At 36.5% G+C, this 22,197-nt stretch overlaps 2 protein-coding genes across 2 annotated transcripts; both read right to left on the bottom strand.

Moving 5' to 3' along the window:
• Window positions 1-15,764: 15,764 nt before the first annotated feature.
• Window positions 15,765-17,324, bottom strand: LOC126688630 (glutathione transferase GST 23-like). Its single transcript, XM_050383394.1, has 2 exons — window positions 16,949-17,324; window positions 15,765-16,378 (listed from the first exon to the last, which is right to left on the bottom strand). Exons 1-2 carry the CDS (start codon window positions 17,261-17,263, stop codon window positions 16,019-16,021), a joined length of 675 nt encoding a protein of 224 aa, XP_050239351.1. The 5' UTR covers window positions 17,264-17,324; the 3' UTR covers window positions 15,765-16,018.
• A 3,079-nt stretch (window positions 17,325-20,403) lies between these two features.
• LOC126690145 (uncharacterized) lies at window positions 20,404-21,312 on the bottom strand. The gene is made up of 2 exons (XM_050385276.1): window positions 21,223-21,312; window positions 20,404-21,123 (listed from the first exon to the last, which is right to left on the bottom strand). The coding sequence occupies exons 1-2, from the start codon at window positions 21,310-21,312 to the stop codon at window positions 20,404-20,406; spliced, it is 810 nt and encodes a 269-aa protein (XP_050241233.1).
• Between the last annotated feature and the right edge of the window lie 885 nt (window positions 21,313-22,197).

The raw sequence follows: 22,197 nt of genomic DNA on the forward strand, positions 1-22,197 counted from the left end.
TTTTCCGATGGATGGATTCTTTTTTATTGCCTTTTAAGACCTTCTTCATATATTCTAAGTCAAGTAGCAAAAGTCTTTACATGGATCAAATGAAATTAATCGTTCCTTGGTACAAGTTGATTGCTCAAGCCTTTAAACATCAAGATTTAGAAAAAGTTTTGTCCAATGGATCCTCATGTGGCATTTTGAAAAGGGTTTTTTTTTTTTTTTTTTTTTTCAATCTTGAAATCCTTGAAAGAAAAAAATTGGGTCTTTTTGAGAAAGTCACTAGGAAGTTCAACGCCCCTAGGTCAAAGAATTTTGTTTTTTGAAATTTTTTCTCTTTTTTTGGGAAAGATTTGGAAACCTTGAATTTTTTTTTTAAAAATATATATACATGAACAAAGTACATCAAATGATACATAAAATTTTAGAATAAAAGAATCATAGAAATATGGAACAAACAAACTTTAAGCTTAACCACGATATTACAAACCTAATGTCGAGGGAGGCACAGTTGGGCCGCTTGCTTCTTCTTGGTCCATTAAGGATTCTTGAGACTTGGTAGGCTTGAACCTTAACTATGATCTTTTGGTATTTGCTTGAAATGGCTTGACCTTACACTTGGAAGGCATGCATCTTGTGAGCTTTTGGCCTTCGATGTTGATCATACATATACACCTTTGATGGGCTCAAGTGTTGGGCTTAGACTCATTCAAGAAACAAATTGGGTTTCCATTTCAAGTAGAGTTCAATCATAGGCTTTTGGGCTTGAGTTCATTCACAACATACAAGGTTCAAATAATCATGATGGGCTCAAGTGTTGGACTTGAGTCATCACGGTTCAAAAAACAGCCAAACACATGCGTAATGAAATGCAATTTACATTGTCCAACCTAAAGGTAGGTTTTATGGGTCATTACAACATGGGTAGAAGGTAGGTTAAAGGTCCCCACAAGCTAGGACATTGTACCTCCCAACTTGTGATGCCAGGAGCGCCGCGTTGGTCCAAACAGTACAACTTGTCCTTATATAGCACCATGGCATAACCGTGATGGTCCTTGTCGCGGTGGGTGGTAAGTTCACCACTGGGTAAATGAGTCTTAGGAAGACCACAATCCACTTCCAATAATACTGGGCTTTCAGGCTTGCACACAAATAAAATAAATTTCATTTAAGCAAATGATGCATGACACGCAATAGAATGACATATTAGACATATTATATACAAAAGAGTAATAAACAAACAATGACATGGTTGGCCACCATAACATAATTAAAGCTTAACCCTCAATATCCCCAATGGTCTTACCACTAAGAGAGACCACGCCCTCGGCCCATTTTTGGTGTTTAGTGTTGGGCCAAATCCATATGAATGGAGGGAGTCGTGTTATTGCCTCTCAAAATGAAGGTTCGACTAATTATATTTTTCCCTTTAGATTAAGGGTTTTACAATGGAGTCCCCACTTATTTAATTATTGGAATAAATAAGAAAACCAAAATTGAAAAATTTCACATTGGTCCTAGATACAAGCTAAGATAAAGTAAATGACTTTGTTTCTATAAGATTGAATTTATTCAATCATGTGTTGGCTTTATTCCATGCGAAATTTGCTTGTAATTTAGCAATTATATACCTTGTATTTAGGTGGAATTTATGTAAAGGCAGTGTGTGAGAGAGTGTGAAGAAAACTTAAGATTTGTGCACTCAAAGGAGCCTCGCAACTGGCTCCAAAGTGGCACACATGTGGAGCATGCAAGGGAGCTGAAGGGTTACGATAATTGGAGCACTACAGGACAAAAATACCAGTCTGGCCAAGCAGTTAGCTCGCAACTCAGACCCGCGACTTGTTCCAGTCATGAGGTTGAGTCTCTAGAATGCCCTGTTTGGATGAAAATTGACTTTTCGCATTCCTCATACACTCTACTATAAGTACCCTTATACCCACAAAATGTGGAGAGCTTCTAGAGAGAATTTTGACAGAGAAACCCTAGAGAAAAACAAAATTGACTGATCCACAATCTTTATCATTTGATTCTCCAAATTCCTCTACTCTCACCTTCTCCATTAACATATCCTTGAGAGGTACATTTGCCAAATCCTTATCTTACCATACCCATATTAGTGAGGAGGTGTTTTGGTGCTTGGGAAGCAGTTCAAAAAGGACCAATTCATTTGGTTTTTGCAATGGGCTTATTGCAGGATTCGGTAAGCTAAAGAAGACTAGGTTTGGCATAACCCTGTTGGAGCAAGAAGCTTGGAGGGCTTAGGTGCACTAGGTAGATTAGGCTTGGAGGGTCTTCTGCTATTCATATATCCCAACTATATTCTTTAGTGGATCATTGACTGCTTGGAGGGCAGTGGAGAGGTTTTTCACCAAGTACTTTGGTTTCCTTTTCGATAACACATTGTCGTGTTGTTTTTGTGTTTGCATCTCTCTTCCCTTACTCTTTACCTTTTAATTACTACTGTGGTTGTGATTAATTTCGGTTTGGAGTGTTTTACCAATTTGGATTTAGCTTATATTCATCTTTCCGCACATATATTATTTGTGTATAAGCTTATGTTAGATTCAAGACTCCCTTAGATTCTCAAACTTTCTCAAGCATTTTTTAAGACGCTTTTACTATGGTGGAATAGATTTGATACCTTGGGATCAACTTTTATTCCTAGGATTTTTGAGAATAAAGATTGTGCAAATCTATTTAGGAACTTCAAGGATCCGATTGATGAATTAGTTAAGGAGTTCTACTTAAATGCTAGATTCACTGAAGTTGAACTGAAGTGTTGGGTGCGAGGAAAGGATTTCATCATCACCCCAAATTACATTGCAAAGGTCCTTCGAATCAATAGACCAGCAAATGTGGACATCTCTCCATATGATGATAGACTTCCTCAAGTGACAGATATTCTTCAAATTCTTGGACCTAATCATGAGATTTTAGCCAAAGGCACATCCACTGGAACTACAAAGTTTGCACCTAAACTAAAAACTCTCACACTGATCATGTTCTCCAATCTTTATCCACTGTCTAACATTGGATTCATCAATCTTGGAAGAGCACAGTTCTTATGTGATCTCATCACAGGAGTTCCAATTGATATTTGTCCTCACATTTTCCAGACAATAGGGAAAACAGTAGCACAAACATGTCTTCCTTTTTGTAGTCTTATCATGAAAATCTTGGTACTTAAAGGTGTTCGTCCACCAAGAGATAGAAAGATACTGGTTCATCATCGCCCAATATCAATGGTGTCTCTTCAAATGAGCAAAATTCACTCTTCCAAGGTACCAAAGAGTGAATCTTTCCCTCATGCCTCTCCTTCCGGTTATGGCTCAGCTGCTCACACTACACCTGGGCATATCAAGGCAGCATCTCCTCACAATCCTGAGTTGTGGACGACTAGCACTCAACCCAGACAATCCAGCTATCAAGCTAACAGGTTGAATATCTTGATTGAGGGTTTGCATCAGCGCATTTCAGGATTTGAAAATGTCATCTACTCCACCAACAATCAGGTTCAAATGCGTCTCATAACCATTAAGACACAGTTAGATGTTATTCAATGCAAACTAAAGGACAACCTTTAGCTATTCATGCCAAAAAGGGGGAGAGCAACTCATTGTATAGATTGGACGATAGCATATAGTAAGGGGGAGAGCAATACAAGAAGGGAGGTGTGCATATTGAAAGGGGGAGTGTGAGCTCAAAAGGAGAAAGTTGACACATACACACATACTTTTGGATAGTCTAACCATTGTTTGGCTAGTCAAGTTTACAGCTTATTTGTTTATAGCTTTATAACTCTTAGATATTTACATTGCTTTTGTTTAAAGCTTTTAGTATTTGGTTTAAATCTTTCAGTTCATATTCAATACTTTAAATATGTCCCTTTGCTTTGTAGCTTAGTACTTTTAGTTAATATTATGCATTTTCTTTAGTACATCACTCTTGTGCCCTTATTGGATTTTATATCCTTGATGCAATTACTTTGTATTTTTGTATTGATTGAGTGTTGGATATGTAAATGATACTTTGCATTGAGCTTATTAACTTGCATGTCTGGATATTCATTCCTTGTGTGAATGATCATCGTGATCACTGTTTATAGTGATTGTTCATGTTTGGTCAAGCCATGCTTTATTGCTATATTCTTTTCTACTTGATTGCATTGTGCTTGCTCCATTTGCATTTCAAGATTTCTGCTTACAATGATCGTCTTGTGTTATTATTTTTAGGAAAAACTTGTTTGTATGGTTCAAGAGCTTCATAGTTTCTAGAGTTAGGTGTGAGTGAGTTTTGGTAACTATTTCCAACTCATATGTTAAGTCTAGAGTCTATTTTAGGGTTTTGTCACGGAATAGCCAAAGGGGGAGATTGTAAGGTTGAATTTATTCAATCATGTGTTGGCTTTATTCCATGCCAAATTTTCTTGTAATTTAGCAATTAAATATCCTGTATTTAGGTGAGATTTATGTAAGGGTAGTCTGTGAGAGAGTGTTAAGAAAACTTAAGATGTGTGCACTTAAAGGAGTCTCATGACTTGATCTCACAATTGGCAAGTCGCCAAAATGGCACACATGTGGAGCACGTAGGGGAGCTGAAGGGTTACGACAACTGGAGCACTATAGGAAAAAAATTCCAATTTGGACAAGCAATTAGCTCGTGACTCAAACTCGCGACTCGTTTCAGTTGCGAGGTTGAGTTGCCAGAATGCTCTATTTAGATGAAAACTGACTTTTCACATTCCTCATACACTTTACCATAAATACCCTTATACCCACGAAATGTGAAGAGCTTTTAGAGAGAATTTTGAGAAAGAAACCCTAGAAAAAAACAAGATTGACTCATCCACAATCTTTATCATTTGATTCTCCAAATTCCTTTACTCTCACCCTCTCCATTGACATATCCTTGAGAGGTACATTTGTCAAATCCTTATCTCACCATACCCATATCAATGAGGAGGTGTTTTGGTGATTGGGAAGCAATTCAAAGAGGACCAATTCATTTGGTTGAAGCAATGTGTTTATTGCGGGATCCGGTAAGCTAAAGAAGATAAGGTTCAGCATAACCCTGTTGGAGCAAGAAGCTTGGAGGGCTTAGGTGCATTAGGTAGATTAGGCTTGAAGGGTCTTTTACTATTCATGCATTCCAACTATATTCTTTAGTGGATCATTGACCACTTTGAGGGCAGCAGAGAGGTTTTTCGCCGAGTAGTTCGGTTTCCTCTTCAATAACACATCACCGTGTTATCTTTGCATTTGCATCTCTCTTCCCTTACTCTTTACCTTTTAATTACTGTTGTGGTTGTAATTAATTTCGGTTTGGAGTGTTTTACCAATTTGGATTTAGCTTATATTCATCTTTCTACACATATATTGTTTGTGTATAAGCTTGTGTTGGTTATTTTGTATTTGAGGGTCTAAACGTTTATTGGTGTTTTATATGCTATTTGAACTTTCAGTTTCCTGGTTACAATCTAGAAATTGAAAATTACATGGATAAGCATTGATCTATCAATCCTTGATCTAAGCTCGGAGGCTATGTTCTAAGATGGGAAGGTGTTAGGCACCCATCTTGCCTAGTGAAACCGATCTTCTAGATTATGGTGGCCAACATTCTTATCATATCATCCAATATGTTATCAATCAATTTGCTTGTTGAATTTAATGTGTGTACATGTGATAAACCCTAATTCAATTTATTAAGCTTTGCATTTGGATTGAAAAATAAATTCTAGTGAATGTGTGTGGATAGTGATATCCTAGATTCAAGGATTTAAGAGAATTATGAAACAAACATGTTTTCATATTTTTGATGTGGAACAACCAAGAACATGTGAAGAACGCATATGAACATTTAAACATATTCAAGGAATTTAAATAAATACTAGCATGCTCTAATCCTAATCTCATCATAATAATATGAAAAATAAGTTAGGAAAAGAGATTATACCTGCATGCAAGATCCACATGGTGGAGGGGGAGACTCTTGAGGGTGGAGCGGAAAAGAAGAACTAGGAGAGGGAGAGTGAATCTCACTCAATACCTTGAGTCTTTGGAAGACCAAGAATGACAAGACTACTCTACTTCAATAGAACTCAAGAGAGGAGAAAAGATGGGGGTTTTTTATGTCTTGGAATGAAGGAGATGGGGGTTTATATAGTAGTGGTGAAGAAAATATGAATGGAAGTTCATTTAATGAGGGTTAATAAAGGATAAAAAAGAATCATGAATCTAGACCTTATTTTAAATTTTGGGAAAATCTAGTGCAATAAATGTAGAAATTGGTGAGAGTGATGAGCAAGCAAAATTCGGTTTTCCCGTAGCTACTGTAACAACCTGAAGAGCCAAATTCAAAAAATCATATCTCACTTAATTCTGATAGGAATTGTCTCGTCCTTGTGCTCAACTTGAAGCTCTAAATGTCTAGTTTCTAGGAAAATTAACCTCATTCACAAATTAATTAAGTATGTGCAACCTTATCATAAAATGTAGTCCTAGCCAATCAAATTATGACACGTCATTAATTTCAAATTGATTATAATTATAACCAATTGGAATTAATTTTTCATAATCACATATAGTCGGACTCAATTTGTGATAACGTATCTCAGCCATTAAAACTTGATTTGATGATAACTTTCAATCTGATGATCCGATTAGGGCTTATGATCAATTGATTTGATCGTTACAACATCAAGGTCATTTTGATGAAATGAAATTAAGGATCTAATGGCCACAATTAAGATACCTATTTCCAACGTCAAATTACCCTTTTACCCTCCATGTGAGGTTAAGTGCGGGTTGCAAAATGGAGTGTCAACAGAATGGCCCTTATTGACTGAGCTTGAAAAGCGAATTTCTGTGTATGAAAAAAGACACCAAACTTTGCAATCAGTATTTAACCGTGGTGAATGTATGATGAATGTAAATCAAAATGTGAACCAACATATAGTGGATCAAAATGTGGACCAAATCTCAAGGGAGATTGCCAACGTATCCCTTGGTGGAAGGATTAGGTCCAAATGTAGTTCATGCATGCAATTTTTTTTTTCTTTTTGAATAAGTACAAGACATGCTTACCTAAGGTCAAGAAAATATGGGGATCCTACACCAAAGAAACATCTGGAAGCATTCAAGCAAAGCCTATGCATCCTTAGGACTATAAAAACTTCTTCTAGATCAGTCACATGCTTTGACACCTTCTTACTTTTCACCACCATATCATCAATGTGGGCCTCTACATTTTTACCCAACTGATCTTCAAACATCTTCATCACCATTCTTTGGTATGTGGATCCAGCATTCTTCAAGCCGAATGGCATTACCCGATAATGGTAATTCCCTGTTGGGGTAAGGAAGGCAATTTTCTCTTGATCTAACAATGCCAATAGGATCTAATGATAACCTTAGAAAGTGTCAAGGAAGCTCGTTCTGGGGTGGCCAAATGTTGCATCAACAAGTTGGTCTATCCTCAGAATAAGGAATGCGTCTTTAGGGCATGCCTTATTAAGATCTGTGAAATCAACACACTCTCCATTTCCCGCTCCATTTCCTAGATTTTTTCTTGACAACTACTATGTTAGCCAACCACTCTGGGTAAAACACCTCTTTGATAGTCCCAACCTACTTAAGCTTGCAGACCTTCTCCTTAACTGCATCAGCATGTTCCTTGGAAAACCGTCGAGGTTGCTGTTTTCTTGGGATTGCCCTTGGATTTACATTTAGACTATGGCATATGAATTCTGGATCAACTCTAGGGGCTTCATATGCATTCCAAGCGAAAACATCTAGGTTTCTCCTCAAAAAGGTCATTAATTCCTCTTTCTCTTCTGGTGGGAGCTCGATCCCAATTTGGAAGTACCTATCCTCATCTTCTCCGATGACAATCTTATCCAATCCTTCACATGATACTGAGGAATCTGAGGGGCTGGTAGGGCAGGCACTGATTGCTATAAGGTAGGTGTTGAATTCGAGGAGCCATTTTAAATGCTTGGTGCCTGATTTCCGCCACCATACACTGCCTGGCTACTGCTTCGCATCCCAACAACTCACCAACGCCTTCGTTGGTAGGATACTTGAACTTTACATGCAGAGTTGAATATACAGCCCCCATGGCATGGTGCCATGGCCTTGCCACGATGGCTGTATAGGGTGAATAAGCCTCCACCACAATGAAGTCCATGTTCACCACCTACTCTCCCGTCTAAACAACTAACTTGATCATGCCCCTAGGAACAATGGTCTTTCCATCAAATCCGACCAAGGGGGTGTCATATTTACTAAGGTCTTCGGGCTTAAGTCCTAGGCCTTTGTACAAGTCCGGATACATGATCTCAACCCTACTTTCCTAATCAATCATTACCCTCTTGACATCGAATCCTGCGATTCGCAAGGTTACTACAAGTGCATCGTTATGGGATTAAATCGTTCCCTCCTTATCAGCCTCAGAGAACCCTAGGATTGGCTAGTCCTGCAACTTGAATTTTTAAGTAGCCCACAAAGTTGGGATCTTTTCTTGGTGCCACAAAAATGACATTGATTGTTCCAAGGGAAGACCAAGGAATGTTGTTCCTCTGGGACCCTGTTGTGGGCTATTCTCCTTGAGTGGCAAGTTGGTGCAAAAATTGCTTCAGCTTCCTAACTTTGACCAACTGATCAAGGAAGAGCTGTAATGTCCTGCAATCCTTCACAGTATGACCTCGATCCTGATGGTACTGACAATATAGATTTTGATTCCTTGTGGTGGAGTCTCCTCCCATTCTATTGGCTTTGACTATGGAGATATCATCATCACCCAACTAATAAAGCTAGGATCTTTTCTTGGTGCCTCAAAAATGACATTGATTGTTCCTAGGGAAGACCGAGGAACGTTGTTCCTCTGGGACCCTGTTGTGGGCTGTTCTACTTGAGCGGTAGGCTAGTGCAAAAATTGCTTCAGCTTCCTAACTTTGACCAACTAATCGAGGAAGAGCTGTAATGTCCTGCAATCCTCCATAGTATGACCTCGGTCTTGACAGTACTGAAAATATAGATTTTGATTCCTTTTGGTGGAGTCTCCTCCCATTTTGTTGGGCCATTTAAAATATGGTTCATTATTGATCTTTTCCAGGACTTAGTAGATCGACTCCTTAAACACCGAATTCACAATTTGAGGTCCAGTGGGGTTGCGGCTTGCCTGATCAAAAAACTCTCTCCTCAGACAGGATGGTGTGTACTGGTTAGCCTGGTTATCTCTTTGATCGGGTGTAAAATCTTTAGCCTTCCCCTTACTCTGCAATTGATTGTCCTCAACCCTTTTGTTCTCATCAATTTGGTCCGTTAACTGGTGCATCCTCCGAGGAGACTTCATGGTAAGGGACTTGCAGAGGTTGGAGTGTGTAGGGAGACCCACCTTAAAGGTTCTGACATCTACATCTTCAAAATTGCCATCAATTTCATTGTAAAGCTCCCAATATCTATCAAAATAGTTCTTGAGGGTCTCTCCCTCTCTCATAGACATTGAGAGAAAAAAGTCTAAAGGTCTCGGGACTCAACTGCATGTCACAAACCTTGCTCCAAATGCCCTCGTTAGCTCCTTAAAAGAGCCTATGGATCCCTCCTCTAAACCATCAAACCACCTCATGGCAACAGGGCTGAGACTCGAGGGAAAGAATTTGCACATCAACACCTTGTTCTTAGAATGGATGGTCATCCTCTGATTAAAGTGGCTCACGTGCTTAACAGGATCCATCTTGCCATTATATATTGTAAAAGTGGGCTGATTGAAGCAGCGAGGGAGATTGGCCTGCTCAATGCGTCTAGTGAAGGGTGTGCATGATATTTAAAGGAAAGCCTTTCCTATGGCATCATTTCCCATGCTTCTCCATGGCAGGGTCCTAGACCTCTTATGATGGTGCCTCTCGCCAGAATTGTATCGAGATGATAATGTGAAAGATTCACTAAATAGAGTTCTACTTCTTCGTTAGTAACTTCTATCAGCCTCAGAGCTAAAACTCTGGCTTGGGGTGGGAGTCCTCTCCTCCTTTATCCCTGTCTTGCGATGGAGGCATCAACTTAACCGATTCACTTTCATCTTAAGGTTATATACCTCCTAATCATGCGAGTTATGACTGGCATGGTGCTGTCTGGTATGCTTAGAATGCACAGATGGAGCTCTTTCATTGTGGGTATGGGCCATATCATAGTCCTTTCTTCGTTCAAGATTCACAAATTGGTTCCTTCACTGGGACCCAACAAATTCCAAGGAACCGCTTCTTCTGGAGTTGGCCATAACAAGAAGGCTTTTACCTAAGGGTATCTTGGTGAGATTCCCACAGATGGCACCAATTATGGCGGGCAAAAATAAGTCAAACTTGCTTTTTTCCTCACACAATTAATTTATAGAGGTGGGATGCTAATGAACCTTTGATACCTTATTTAAACGTGTTTGATTAACTAAAACTGAAAGGGTCAACACTAAGCATAAGAGTATAAGATGAAAGTTGGTCAAAAATAGCCTCGAGAGGCTTATATTATGTTTTTCAGGTTTGATCCAAGGTGTTGATTACACTTGTTCTTGGCTTACAATTACACTCTTATGTTCTTCTTTCTTCCCTAATCTTTCATCCCCTTTTTACAAAGGTCTTTCTGCCTTATATAGCCTCCTAGGTTGCATCTCAACGTTCCCCTTGGAGGGTTTAGGTTTGTTTCCCTTGATACTTGTCCCATCAGGACTTCATTGGAAGGCTTCTACACTAGGTTGTGAGCTGTGATGACATTGTTCAAGGGTCATTTCCTCATTAATGCAGCTAGCTAAGTGAGTTCAGAGCATTGAATACGGAGGTGATGGGTGCTTTATATGCACACTTCCCTTCTTTGCTTGCCGACAAATCTTCCTCCTCTTCCTCGGTTTATGCCCGATGGTCTTCAGAACCGGTCCTTGGATCTTCCGAAGACATAAGAGTATCCTCAAGGTCCTCGAGTATTATATTTTTCCTAAGGGGGCACTGTCAATGTCTTCCGAGATTTGTTTTTCTGATATTGGACCTCTCTCTTTTAACCTTGTCCTCGAATTCTCATCCTCCCACAAAAAAAAAAAATATATATATATATATATATATATAAATGAAGTTCATGAAATGCAAAGGCCTAAAACAATAATAGGAAACCATCTTCAAATTTCTCATTACAATAAATTTTGTAATCATAAAAGTGCATCTCGATTTATTAGAAATTTTTGAAATTGAAATTGACCAATCCCTAGTGGTGGCTCCACATATATTTCAGGGTGGTCATATGACCACCCTCACTTGCCAAAAATTTATACATATACTTGAAATTAAAAAAATTATATACTAAAATAACCTATTTTGACCACCCTAATAATTATATTGAACACTTTGACTTGAGAATAACAAGAAATTGGGTTCAACAAAAATAAAAGTAATGTTGCATCCACAATATTTTCACAATAATTTCACTACAAATTGCAGCTTCTAACTTGAAAAATAATATTGTAGTAAGTTGTTATTAATTTTAATTTGAGCCTAATACTAACATCACTTTTTTATCCATCAATATATAACAACTGGTCTCATAAGATTTGTTATGAAAATATTATGAACATAGCATTACTTCATAAATAATTTTGGCCCCCCAAATATAATCCTTAACCTCTTTTAAAAACAATAATACTTCATGTTTTTGCGCTTTTTTTTTTTTTTTTTTTTTTTTTTTTTTTTTTGTGGCATACATCCAAGTTATTTCTTTGTTAGATTTTGTTTAATTTAATTTTTTTTAGTGACTGTTAGGGTACATTTTTTTTTACACCTAATTTTATTTAAATACCACCTATTTATTTTCAAACACCACTAATAAGTTATTGGGCTTTCACAAATATTTTTTTCCCGATTATTATGCTGACCACAAATATTTCATATCTTATTATCTAAATTGGGTCATGATATAAACTATCACAAAAAAGTCCAAATCTAAATTGGGTCATGATATAAACTATCACAAAAAAGTCCAGAAAACTCATATTTTATCCAATTTTATTATCATTATTTAGCTAAGCCCAAAACCAACCCTACAAGCCCAATGCACACATCTCATTCTATTTAAAGTCCAAAAATACTTATACTTGGCAATATTTGAAAAGCCCATGATTCAAGTCCATGGCAAAACAATTTTATCAATGGAATTCAAATCCATAATCAAAACCCATGGTTTAAACCCACGGCAATTTTATCAATGGAATTCAAATCCATGATCAAAGCCCATGATTTAAACCCATGGTAATTTATTTATCAAAAGTCCAGTTCTCACTAGCAATATCAAAAAAGCCTAGTTCTCATTGGCAATATTTAAAACCTAATTCTCATTGACAATATTAAAAACTCAATTCTCATTGGCAATATCAAAACCCAATTCTCATTGGCAATATTAAAAGTCTAATTCACATTGACAATATTAAAAGCCCAATTCTCATTAATAACATCAAAAGCCCAATTTACGTTGGCACTATTAAAAACTCAAGCTAATTACTTGGCACTATTTTATCAAAAGTCCAAGGTTATTAATACTTGGGAAAATACTATATCATAAGTATTTCGCTTAAAAGCCCAATGATGAAAAATGTTTTTAAGTTCTTAAACATTACTATATATTATAAGCCCATGGAATCTATGGCAATTATCTATTCTCAAAACCCATGGCAATCATCTTATAAAAGCCCATGAAAAGTTATGATTATTTAGCTTATAACCATGACATTTATTTATTTCATACCACATTATAAAACTATGGAATTTATATAATAAGAACCCATGGTCACTATTTATCTTATATCACAACATTCATAATATTTATTTTCAAAACTCATGGTAATTATTTACCCTACAAGCCCATTATGATTATCTATAGAAAAACCCATGAGAATATCACATTATTCCATTATAGTGATTGTTACCGTATTTTATTTGAAACCCATGAATATTGCCTTTATTAAAACCCATGGTAAATATTATTCACAAGAAACATTGGAGGTTACTATTTAAAAGCCCCAAAGAAAATACCATTTACAAAATAATTCATGGAAAAAATTATAAGAAACTATACAAATTGTTATTTAAATCCCATGAAAATTAATAGCCAAAAACCTATCAAAAATATTTATTAAATCTCATGAATACATTTCATTTTTACTAATGACTAAAGCCTATATGGAATAAAAATCCATGGCTATAGTAGCTTTGTCCATTTTGTAAGGCTCACAATAAGAAAGCAAAAGGATAGGCCCAAGTGAAAAGAACCACCAAGTCAGAGGCCCACCAAAGTACTTTGCCCTCATGGCCAAGCCTAACATGAAGTCTCAGCCAAAACAGCCCATGTGTGCAAACTGACCTAGCTAGAGAACTCCATTCAATGCTTCCTTCCACTGGAGATCACCTCAAGAAGCAACTAAGCTTCCAAACCAAATTAGGAGCTGGCCACCTATCCCATTAGGCTCACTACCTCTACCATTTCTGATGTGAACAGTACTAAGGGGTTGGGCTGACACCAAAATGCTGAAATGCAATAAATGTCATTCTTCCTTCCTAAGTTTCAGTTACTGCTAGAGGAAGCCATGACCAAATAATCCAAACTTCAGTAAACTAGTTTCTTTAGTACTAAAAATGTCTAAAACAAATTCATGAACCAAGCCCATGAATTCCTAAAGGGGAAATATAGGGAAATGTGATTTGGAGGGCATAAAAAGATCTCCAGCAGAACTCTCTAAAGTAGGTTAAAAGCTTGACACCTGGCTTGGGGTGATAGCTCCTACTCCTTGAAGCTCAAATCTAAGTTGCAGCACCAAGATTCTACCTTAATACTTGCCCTAATCCCAATGGCTGAACACAACCTCAAAAATCTTAGAATTTAATGCAAGATTACCCAAATATTCATCCATGTGTAATATTGCCCAAAGAAGTAAGGCAGCCCAAAAGCAAATCACATCATTTTTGGCCAAATCCTAGGTTTGATACTCTAAATTTCAGCTCCATTTGACATTACCCAAAGGAGACAAGCATTCAAAAAGTTCATACCATTTTTGGCCAAATCTCATGATGGATATTCTGAAAATTCTCTTGCTAATCAAACCCAATGTTTTTTACTTTTGCTAATTACTCCCTAAACTTCACTATAAAAGGAAAGCATCATCTACTCACCAAGGGGGACGAAATCCTCTCAAAGTCTTCGTCAATCTTGCTATTTTCAACCCTTAATTCAGAAATAAGTTCCTTTTTAGTTTATAAATGCCCATACCCATCAACTCACAAATATTCCGTCTTTTTTATAACAAAACCCAACACCATAAAGGTCTCATGATTAGCTACAATCAGTCTCTCTCCACCATGACCAAAAATAGCCAAGCACCTTTACCATTTTATTCCCACATCACCATATATATGCTCACCCACTCATATAAGAGTAGTTTCCATCATTTACCAAACATCCTTCCATATATTCCATCATGGGTATAAGAACCTTGGTTAATATTTGCTACACTAAGCTAGGGGTCTTTCTCTTCCTTCGTTCCATCCTAATTTTTCCTCTTTTACTTGTAATTATGAAGTCTTTAATCCTTGTTTATTGTTATTGTAATGAAGGTCATAATGTCTTGGATACTATGAAAGTTTTCCCTAATGTTGACTTAAATAATAATGAGGAAATATATGATTTTTATCATGTAAACACATTTATTAGCTTATCAGACGTTACCACTAGAGGTCTGTTATATTCACTGTTGGACCATTTTTCCTCTTGTGTACTTGTTATAATGGGCCTAATTTTATATTAACCGACTATGGAGGAAACACATAGTTTTTACTATGCAAATACATTTATCAGTTTTTCAAGCATCTACCACTAGACGTTTTTCCTATTTACCATTGGATTATTATTTAAGCACTTATTCTTGTTTACCGTTGGATTATTATTTAAGCACTTATTGTGGTGGGCTATCCTTTGTGCTAACTTATATTTGCAATGGGTATTTTTTGAGGTTTTATTATAATCTTTATTGGATGCAACCTGGACCTTGAGAAAAATGGGTCTTTCACACTTCATCAATAGCCACTGGGCCATATTCCAAACCCAAAGTCGAGTCTTGATCTTGACTCTCCAAATATCATGTTGGCAAAGAAAAAAACGCCCCAAACAGTGACTACCCAAAATAAATAATAATCTTACAGCCGCCTCTGTCATTCCCACTCCACCCACCCCCAAAAAAAATGAAACTCATGGCCTACCCAAAATAAATAATAATCTTACAGCCGCCTCTGTCATTACCACTCCACCCACCCCCAAAAAAATGAAACTCATGGCCTAGGGACAGAACACACCAAATGGGCCTAAAATCTTGTCTACCCTTTATGCTTCATAACATGGTTCATGTGGGCCATTGGCATGTCGCCTCTATAATCTCTATTGGGTTAGCTTTCTGTTTTTGAGATAAAAGATAGAAGTTTGTTCTTGATTCAATCCCCTCTACTTACATTTGGCTGAGAAAAAAACAACCATGTGTGTATAGCACTAGCAGTACTATCATCCACCAGAATCATCACCCAATTAGAAATGATGTGGCACCGATTTGTTTCTTTTTTTTTCATGAGTGTTGTGCTTTGGGAGGTTATATTGATGTTAATGGCCCCTCGAGTTGTCATAATGATTTAGAAAAAGGATTTTTGGTTCTGTATTGTGCTTTGAGTTAACATGAGTTTGCTGGTTTTAGCTAAAAAATCAAGCCAAGAATGAAGAAGCATATAATGCAAATTTATTTCATTTGACAGGGCTTACACAATCAACAGTACAACACGTATTTATTTGAAGTCTTCTAGCTAGCTAGATCCCTTCAAATATTAGACAAAATTCATAAAGTACTGAAAAAGCTTTCCACATAATTTCTTCGTCTCAAAGAGCATAATTAGAAAAATTCTCACATGACCAAACTAAAATGCATTACTTGCAAACATACCCAACACGTAGAACTAAACTGTAAATGAAAATCACCCCTGCTGGACAGCCGACAAGGTTTTGCTACGCTCATGAAAATAAACAAGCATTCTGTCCTTAGGTGGTAAATTGTGTTTGATCAGTCCGTGATTCAGAAAATTCTTCATCCATGCAATGATGGCAGGAAATTTTGCAGGATCCAAAATCTGCATGGACCCAACTTCCTCCCAAATAGGCAGCCAGTGAGCGATCCATCCCAGTGCAATGTCCAAATACCCAATGCTTTCCCCTCCAAAAAACTTTTTCCCTTTTATCACTTCCTCTATCTTTTCCACAGCCTCTATGGCTAATTTTCGTGAATTCTCCTTTTTCTCTCCTAGGGAGCACATAGCAGTCCATGCCGCATACAAAAGCTGTCCCAAGAAACAGAAAATTTTGGATGATTAAAATTATGTAATGAAAGGATGAGTGAGTTGTTATGCATCAGCATATGTGTGTGAAGTGTGATATCCATAAAATTTTGCGTTTCCTATGCACTAATTTGGGAACATGATAATCTCTCTTAGTAAAGAAGAATGCTCATAAAAGTGTAGGACCTGTAGGTTATATGAAGAAAAGATGAAATCGATTGAGTATTGTTAGACGTACTTTTAATTTCCCATATTCTATCCATGTGTGATGGTAATTGGGTTTGTCCAATGTAAGCCATAAAAAAAAAGGTTTGTCCATTAATTGGTTGTGTCATTTTCTGTTCTGGTTGAAACTTAAAAGGTTAAAACACTACTCTCAAACCTCATTCAATTTCCAATTTTGTTTTTGATCTCCAAAACGTCAACAATGAATCAAATCCACTTTTAAATTAAAACCAAAAAAAAAAAAAAAAAAAAGAGAGACTGGTATAGTTAAATATCGTAATATTAGAAAGAAAATTAAAGAGCGCACAATTTCTCAAATAAGCTATATATAAAGCCAACAGGAATTACCTTCTCTTCTGCGAATTTAGCCCAAAATCGTGCTTGGGCTATTTCATAAGGATGTTGAGGCAGCAGTGGATTTTGTTTCCAGGTCTCATCGATGTATTCAAGAATGATGAACGATTCAAGGATGACTTTCCCGTCATGAATCAAGACTGGAACCAATTTATGAACTGGGTTCAGCTCCAAAAGAAGAGAGCTCTTATTGAAGATATCTTCTTCAATGTACTCATAATCAACACCCTTCAGCTTTAGAGCCCATTCAACCCTCCAGGCAAATGGACTAGCCCAAAATGACAAAATTTTCACCTCCTGCTTCGCCATTTAAGATTTAGGTGCGGTTTTGTGCACTTGGTTTTTTTTTCGTTTTGATGAACTGGCTGAGGCTGCCAGTACTTACTACTTATATATGTGTGTCTTCCCAGAGATTTTGAAAATTCAACATCGGAGCATGAGATAATGAGACGCCAACTTTGACTAAATTAGATGTCTGTCTAGATGTTGAATTTTCTTTTCATTGCTTTTTCCTATCATAATTTGTTTTACTCAATTTTGTCAATTCCCTTTCGGAATGTGTAATGGAATAAAATATTTTGATATCAATCTTCTCAAAATCGAGGTAACATACCTTGTCTTTCAATTACATTTTGGAATACTTTAATGTTATATATATTCAAAAAATGATGATACTTAGTGTGTGTTTGGTTCAAACGTCTGAGTTTTGCTTTTTTTTTTTTTTTTTTTTTTACACGCATTTCAGGAGACAAGTGCAACAGAGGAGTACTATTTGGCCGTGTTTTTTTTTACATTTCCGTCAATTAGTGGGCCCGTGCACTGTTCATGAACCCACAAATTTCATTTTTTATCAATTTTTTCATTAAAAATAGGTTCCACAGCACTATTCACACATTTAAAAATTATTTTGCTACAGTGTTTTCAGTTTTCAATTTTCAGTTTCTGCAAAATAAGTTCTATCCAAACACACCCTTAATGTATTTATTTAAATATTAATGATAAGATAAATCCAATTCACTCATTTTTAACTGAATGGATAAGATTTTGAAAACTAAAAATAAAATTACCTTACGAAAGTGAAAGATTTTAAACCCTTAAAACATATATACCATACAAATACAAAGCCGAATTATTTCATGAAGTTTGGAAAGGACCACGCGAGGGATGGACATCATATGATTGAATTTATTATTTATTTATTGGTAACCAAAACACTCTTTCCATCTTTTTTGTCTTTACCTGTCGGCACCAGGTCTATTATTTTCTTTCAAACTCCAAGAAAATCTGATGTGAAAGCTTGAAAGAAGTGTCAAAGTGCACTTTTTTTTTTTTTTTTTTTTTCGGTAAACCAAGATATAATATTAACTAAGAAACAAGTCTATTACAAAATAAGTTAGCATTATCAAAATCTAACAAACTTTCCACCACTGGCGGTGGGTTACAAAAAACTACAAAATTAGAGTCGGTTTGTGCTCCAAGCTTTGCCAAAGCATCCGCACATTGATTTGCTTCACGGTAGACATGAAGCACACACTTGTTTGGGATTTGCTTCAAGAGGCTCCTGCAATCAGAGAGTAAAGGTTCCATCATGATATTTTCAGCTTCATTGTTCATAAGTAAAACAATGCTCAACGCGTCTAACTCAATGATAAGGTTGTTCACACCCATCTCCCTAGCTATATTCAATCCATCTCTTAATGCCCACAGTTCAGCCATGAAGCTGTTGGTGTACCCGATGCCTCTAACATATCCCTTCACCCAATTACCTTCATGATCGCGTAACAAGCCTCCTCCACCTGCTTTTCCGGGATTATTTAAGGCTGAACCATCAGAATTCAGCTTCAACCAACCCCACGGAGGCTTTTCCCATCCCACTGGAATGATAGATTTGACTAGCTTGCTCCTAGCTTCCAGCCCAATAGCAAAAAATTCAGTGCTATACCTCAAGCATTTTTTCCAACATTGATTATCTACAGTTCCGGTTGTAAAAATAAAATTATTTCTATGCAACCACAGCTGCCACAGCCCCAAAGGAAAGATAATCCTCCAAGGTATGCCTTTTACATAGGCATTCATAAGGTCTTTGCAATTAGTTTCCAACCATTCTTTAAAGGGGAGGCCAAATGAGTTCCTAGTGCAGATTGGTGCTTGTAGTTGCTGCCAAAAGTTATGGGCAAAGTCACAACCCTTGAATAGGTGCTCAATAGATTCATTCTCCCTGTTACAAATCTTACATATCGGATTAAGAATTAAGCCCGTTGCACCTAAAACTTCAGCCGTGGGTAGACTACCATGTAAGCAAAGCCACAGGAAGAACTGAACCTTAGGAGGAATTTCAGTCTTCCACACCCAAGTGAATGACATAATGTTCAGGTTCAAGGGGTTTAATCCCCTAGCAATGAGATAGGCTGATTTTAGGGGAAAAAAGCCATTCTTTGAAAAAGCCCACATAAGCTCATCAATTGAGTGGGAGTCAACAGAGAAGGGAGTGGCCAAAATAGTATCGGAAATACTTTCGGGAAGATCAAATGATAAGCTAGATGGAATCCAATTTTTGTTCTCATCAAAACATTGCTTAACTGTAAGTTCAGCCTCCCCCCTAGCAAAAGGTCCTTCAATGAGATCTCTTAACCTCCCTTTAGGAAGCCAAAAGTCCATCCATATACTGACAAGCTCACCATTCTTCACTGTCCACCTTAGGCCTTTCACATAGATTGGTCCCCCCTTTTTACAGGCTGCCCAGATCCGAGAGCAAGGCAGCTTTCTTCCTGCCTCAGTCATCCTGCTAGGACACAAATATTTAGCTTGAAGCATTGTTGCCCATGGCACCCCTTCCTCATGAGCAAGCCTCCAACATAACTTAGCTAGCATAGCTTGGTTCCTATACTTCATAGACCATAACCCCAATCCACCAAGCTCTTTAGGCAAAGTAATGGTGCTCCACTTAACCAAGTGCATCCTCCTCTTCTCCTAACTGCACTTATGAATTACGTCCATTGTTTCTCAAAAAAAAAAAAAAAAAAAAAGAATTACGTCCATTATTACGATAGTAGTCCATCAGTCACAATGTTAAAAGTCCGCGTACATTCCAGAACATTACTGTTCAAAGCCCATAATCGTATGCCAATTATCTACTCCTCGTGATAAATAACAGTTTCAAGAAATTCATCTCAAAGACTAACGGAAATGTAAAGTATTACTGCTTAGGACAGGGTGTAGCCAAGAATTTTTATATGAGAGGCCGATTTAAAGTATTGATATAAAAAATATAAATCATAAGTCTATTGAATATGAAATTTCAATTTTGATATATCTTAAACATTAATGAACATATAAAAACTGTCTAGTTCACTATAGACATATACAAAAAATATCCACACAAAAAAAAAACATTTCACATCAAAATCATGTCTGATGACGATTTTTCATGGAATAGAATTCATCCACAATCATTTCCATGTGAAATTCCCAGCAATTTCATTTTCTATATAAACTATCATATTATCTGTCAAAAGTTCATCCTCCATTGTATTGCGAAGTCTTGTTTTTAATAGTTTCATAACTGAAAAAGCTCGTTTTGTAGTTGCTATAAAAACTGGGAGAGTCAACATAAGACAAATCAGTCTATCAATTAAATGATAGAATTTAGACTTCCCTAAAATTTCTAATCCCCTACATAGCTCAGATATTGTACCCATGTTATGAAAATCTAGATGTTTTGTCACATCAAGCTCATAATGTTGCAATTGATGCTTCAAAAGGCAAATTTTCTGTTCAGTGAAATCTTGAGGATAATAATTTTCAGCCAAATTGCAAATATCATCAATTTTGAATGATCTAAAAGCATCCTTAGAATTTAATGCTGAACTAAGAGTGAGAAGATTTGCTGTTAGCTCACAAAATCTACTATTCAATTTTTGCAATTGAAAATCGGTTGCAACTGTAAATATGTCAATTCTTAAATGATGTTCTATTATTGTCAAAGCTTCATCTTGATGACGGTATCTACCTCGAGCTTTAGTGTAACAAGCATTTAAATCAGGAATATCAATTTCATGTTGTCCACAAAATGATGTAACACTAGCAAATAAAGGCTCCCATCCATCATCTCTCAACTTTTGAATAAGTGATTTTGTAGTTGAAACTAAATGCATGGCATTTAAAAGATCCTAAGAATGTTGTTGCAAAGCTTGGTAAAGAATATTAGTAATTCCCATAATATCTTTCATCATATGCAAAATTAAAACAAATTCAAATGATGTTAATACCTGATAAACTCCCTCGGCATCACCACGTTGTTTATAATTAGCCCCTTCCTCAAAGATAGTATTGATAACTTTGCAAGTTGCATCAAACATTTTTATCAAACTACAAATAAATTGAAAATGAGATCCCAAACATGTATCTCCAGCCCGTTGCAAAGTACCAAATTGGTTTGCTCCTCTTCCAGTCTCAATTTCATTAGAAGCAATCATATTCTCAATTTGTTCCCCTTGTGCATATTGCAACTCATCATTACACTTACTAGAACCAACGACAATATTGATAATATTAGTCAAATGATCAAAAAATTGATGAACAACTTTTACTTTTCTAAATGTTTTAACTAAAGCCAATTGCAACCTATGAGCTATGCAATGTACATAATAAGCATATGGACATTCTTTAAAAAATAGAGCTTGTAATCCAATCCATTCACCACACATATTACTAGCTCCATCATACCCTTGACCTCAAATATTCTCAATGTGAAGGTTGTAACGAGAAAGGACAACACATATCTCCTTCTTTAGGGTCAACGCAGTAGTATTTCTAACATGCATAACATGAGAGAAACGCTCTTTAATGAAACCATTTTTATCAACAAACCTCAAAATAATGGCCATTTGCTCTCTCTTTGACTCATCCCAAGTTTCATCAACAAGAATGCAAAATTTTGCATCTTCAATTTCTTCACAAATAGCATTTCGCACATTACTAGCAAGAATATGCAAAATCTCCTTTTGAATTGTGGGTGATGTATATTTGGCATTTCGTGGAGCATTTTCCAAGACAACACTAGCTACTTTGTCATTAAAAGTTTATGTGAATTTTATCAATTCAATAAAATTACCTATATTTTTTGAATCAAGACTTTCATCATGACCTCTAAAAGCACAAACTTGGAATGTTAGCTGTCGAGCACACTCTATCGAGGTTTTGAGCCGCAACTAATTATTCTTTAATTCTTTTGACGTTTGTTT

Source organism: Quercus robur, chromosome 6 (genome assembly GCF_932294415.1).
Source record: "Quercus robur chromosome 6, dhQueRobu3.1, whole genome shotgun sequence".
NCBI classification, from domain to species: Eukaryota; Viridiplantae; Streptophyta; class Magnoliopsida; order Fagales; family Fagaceae; genus Quercus; species Quercus robur.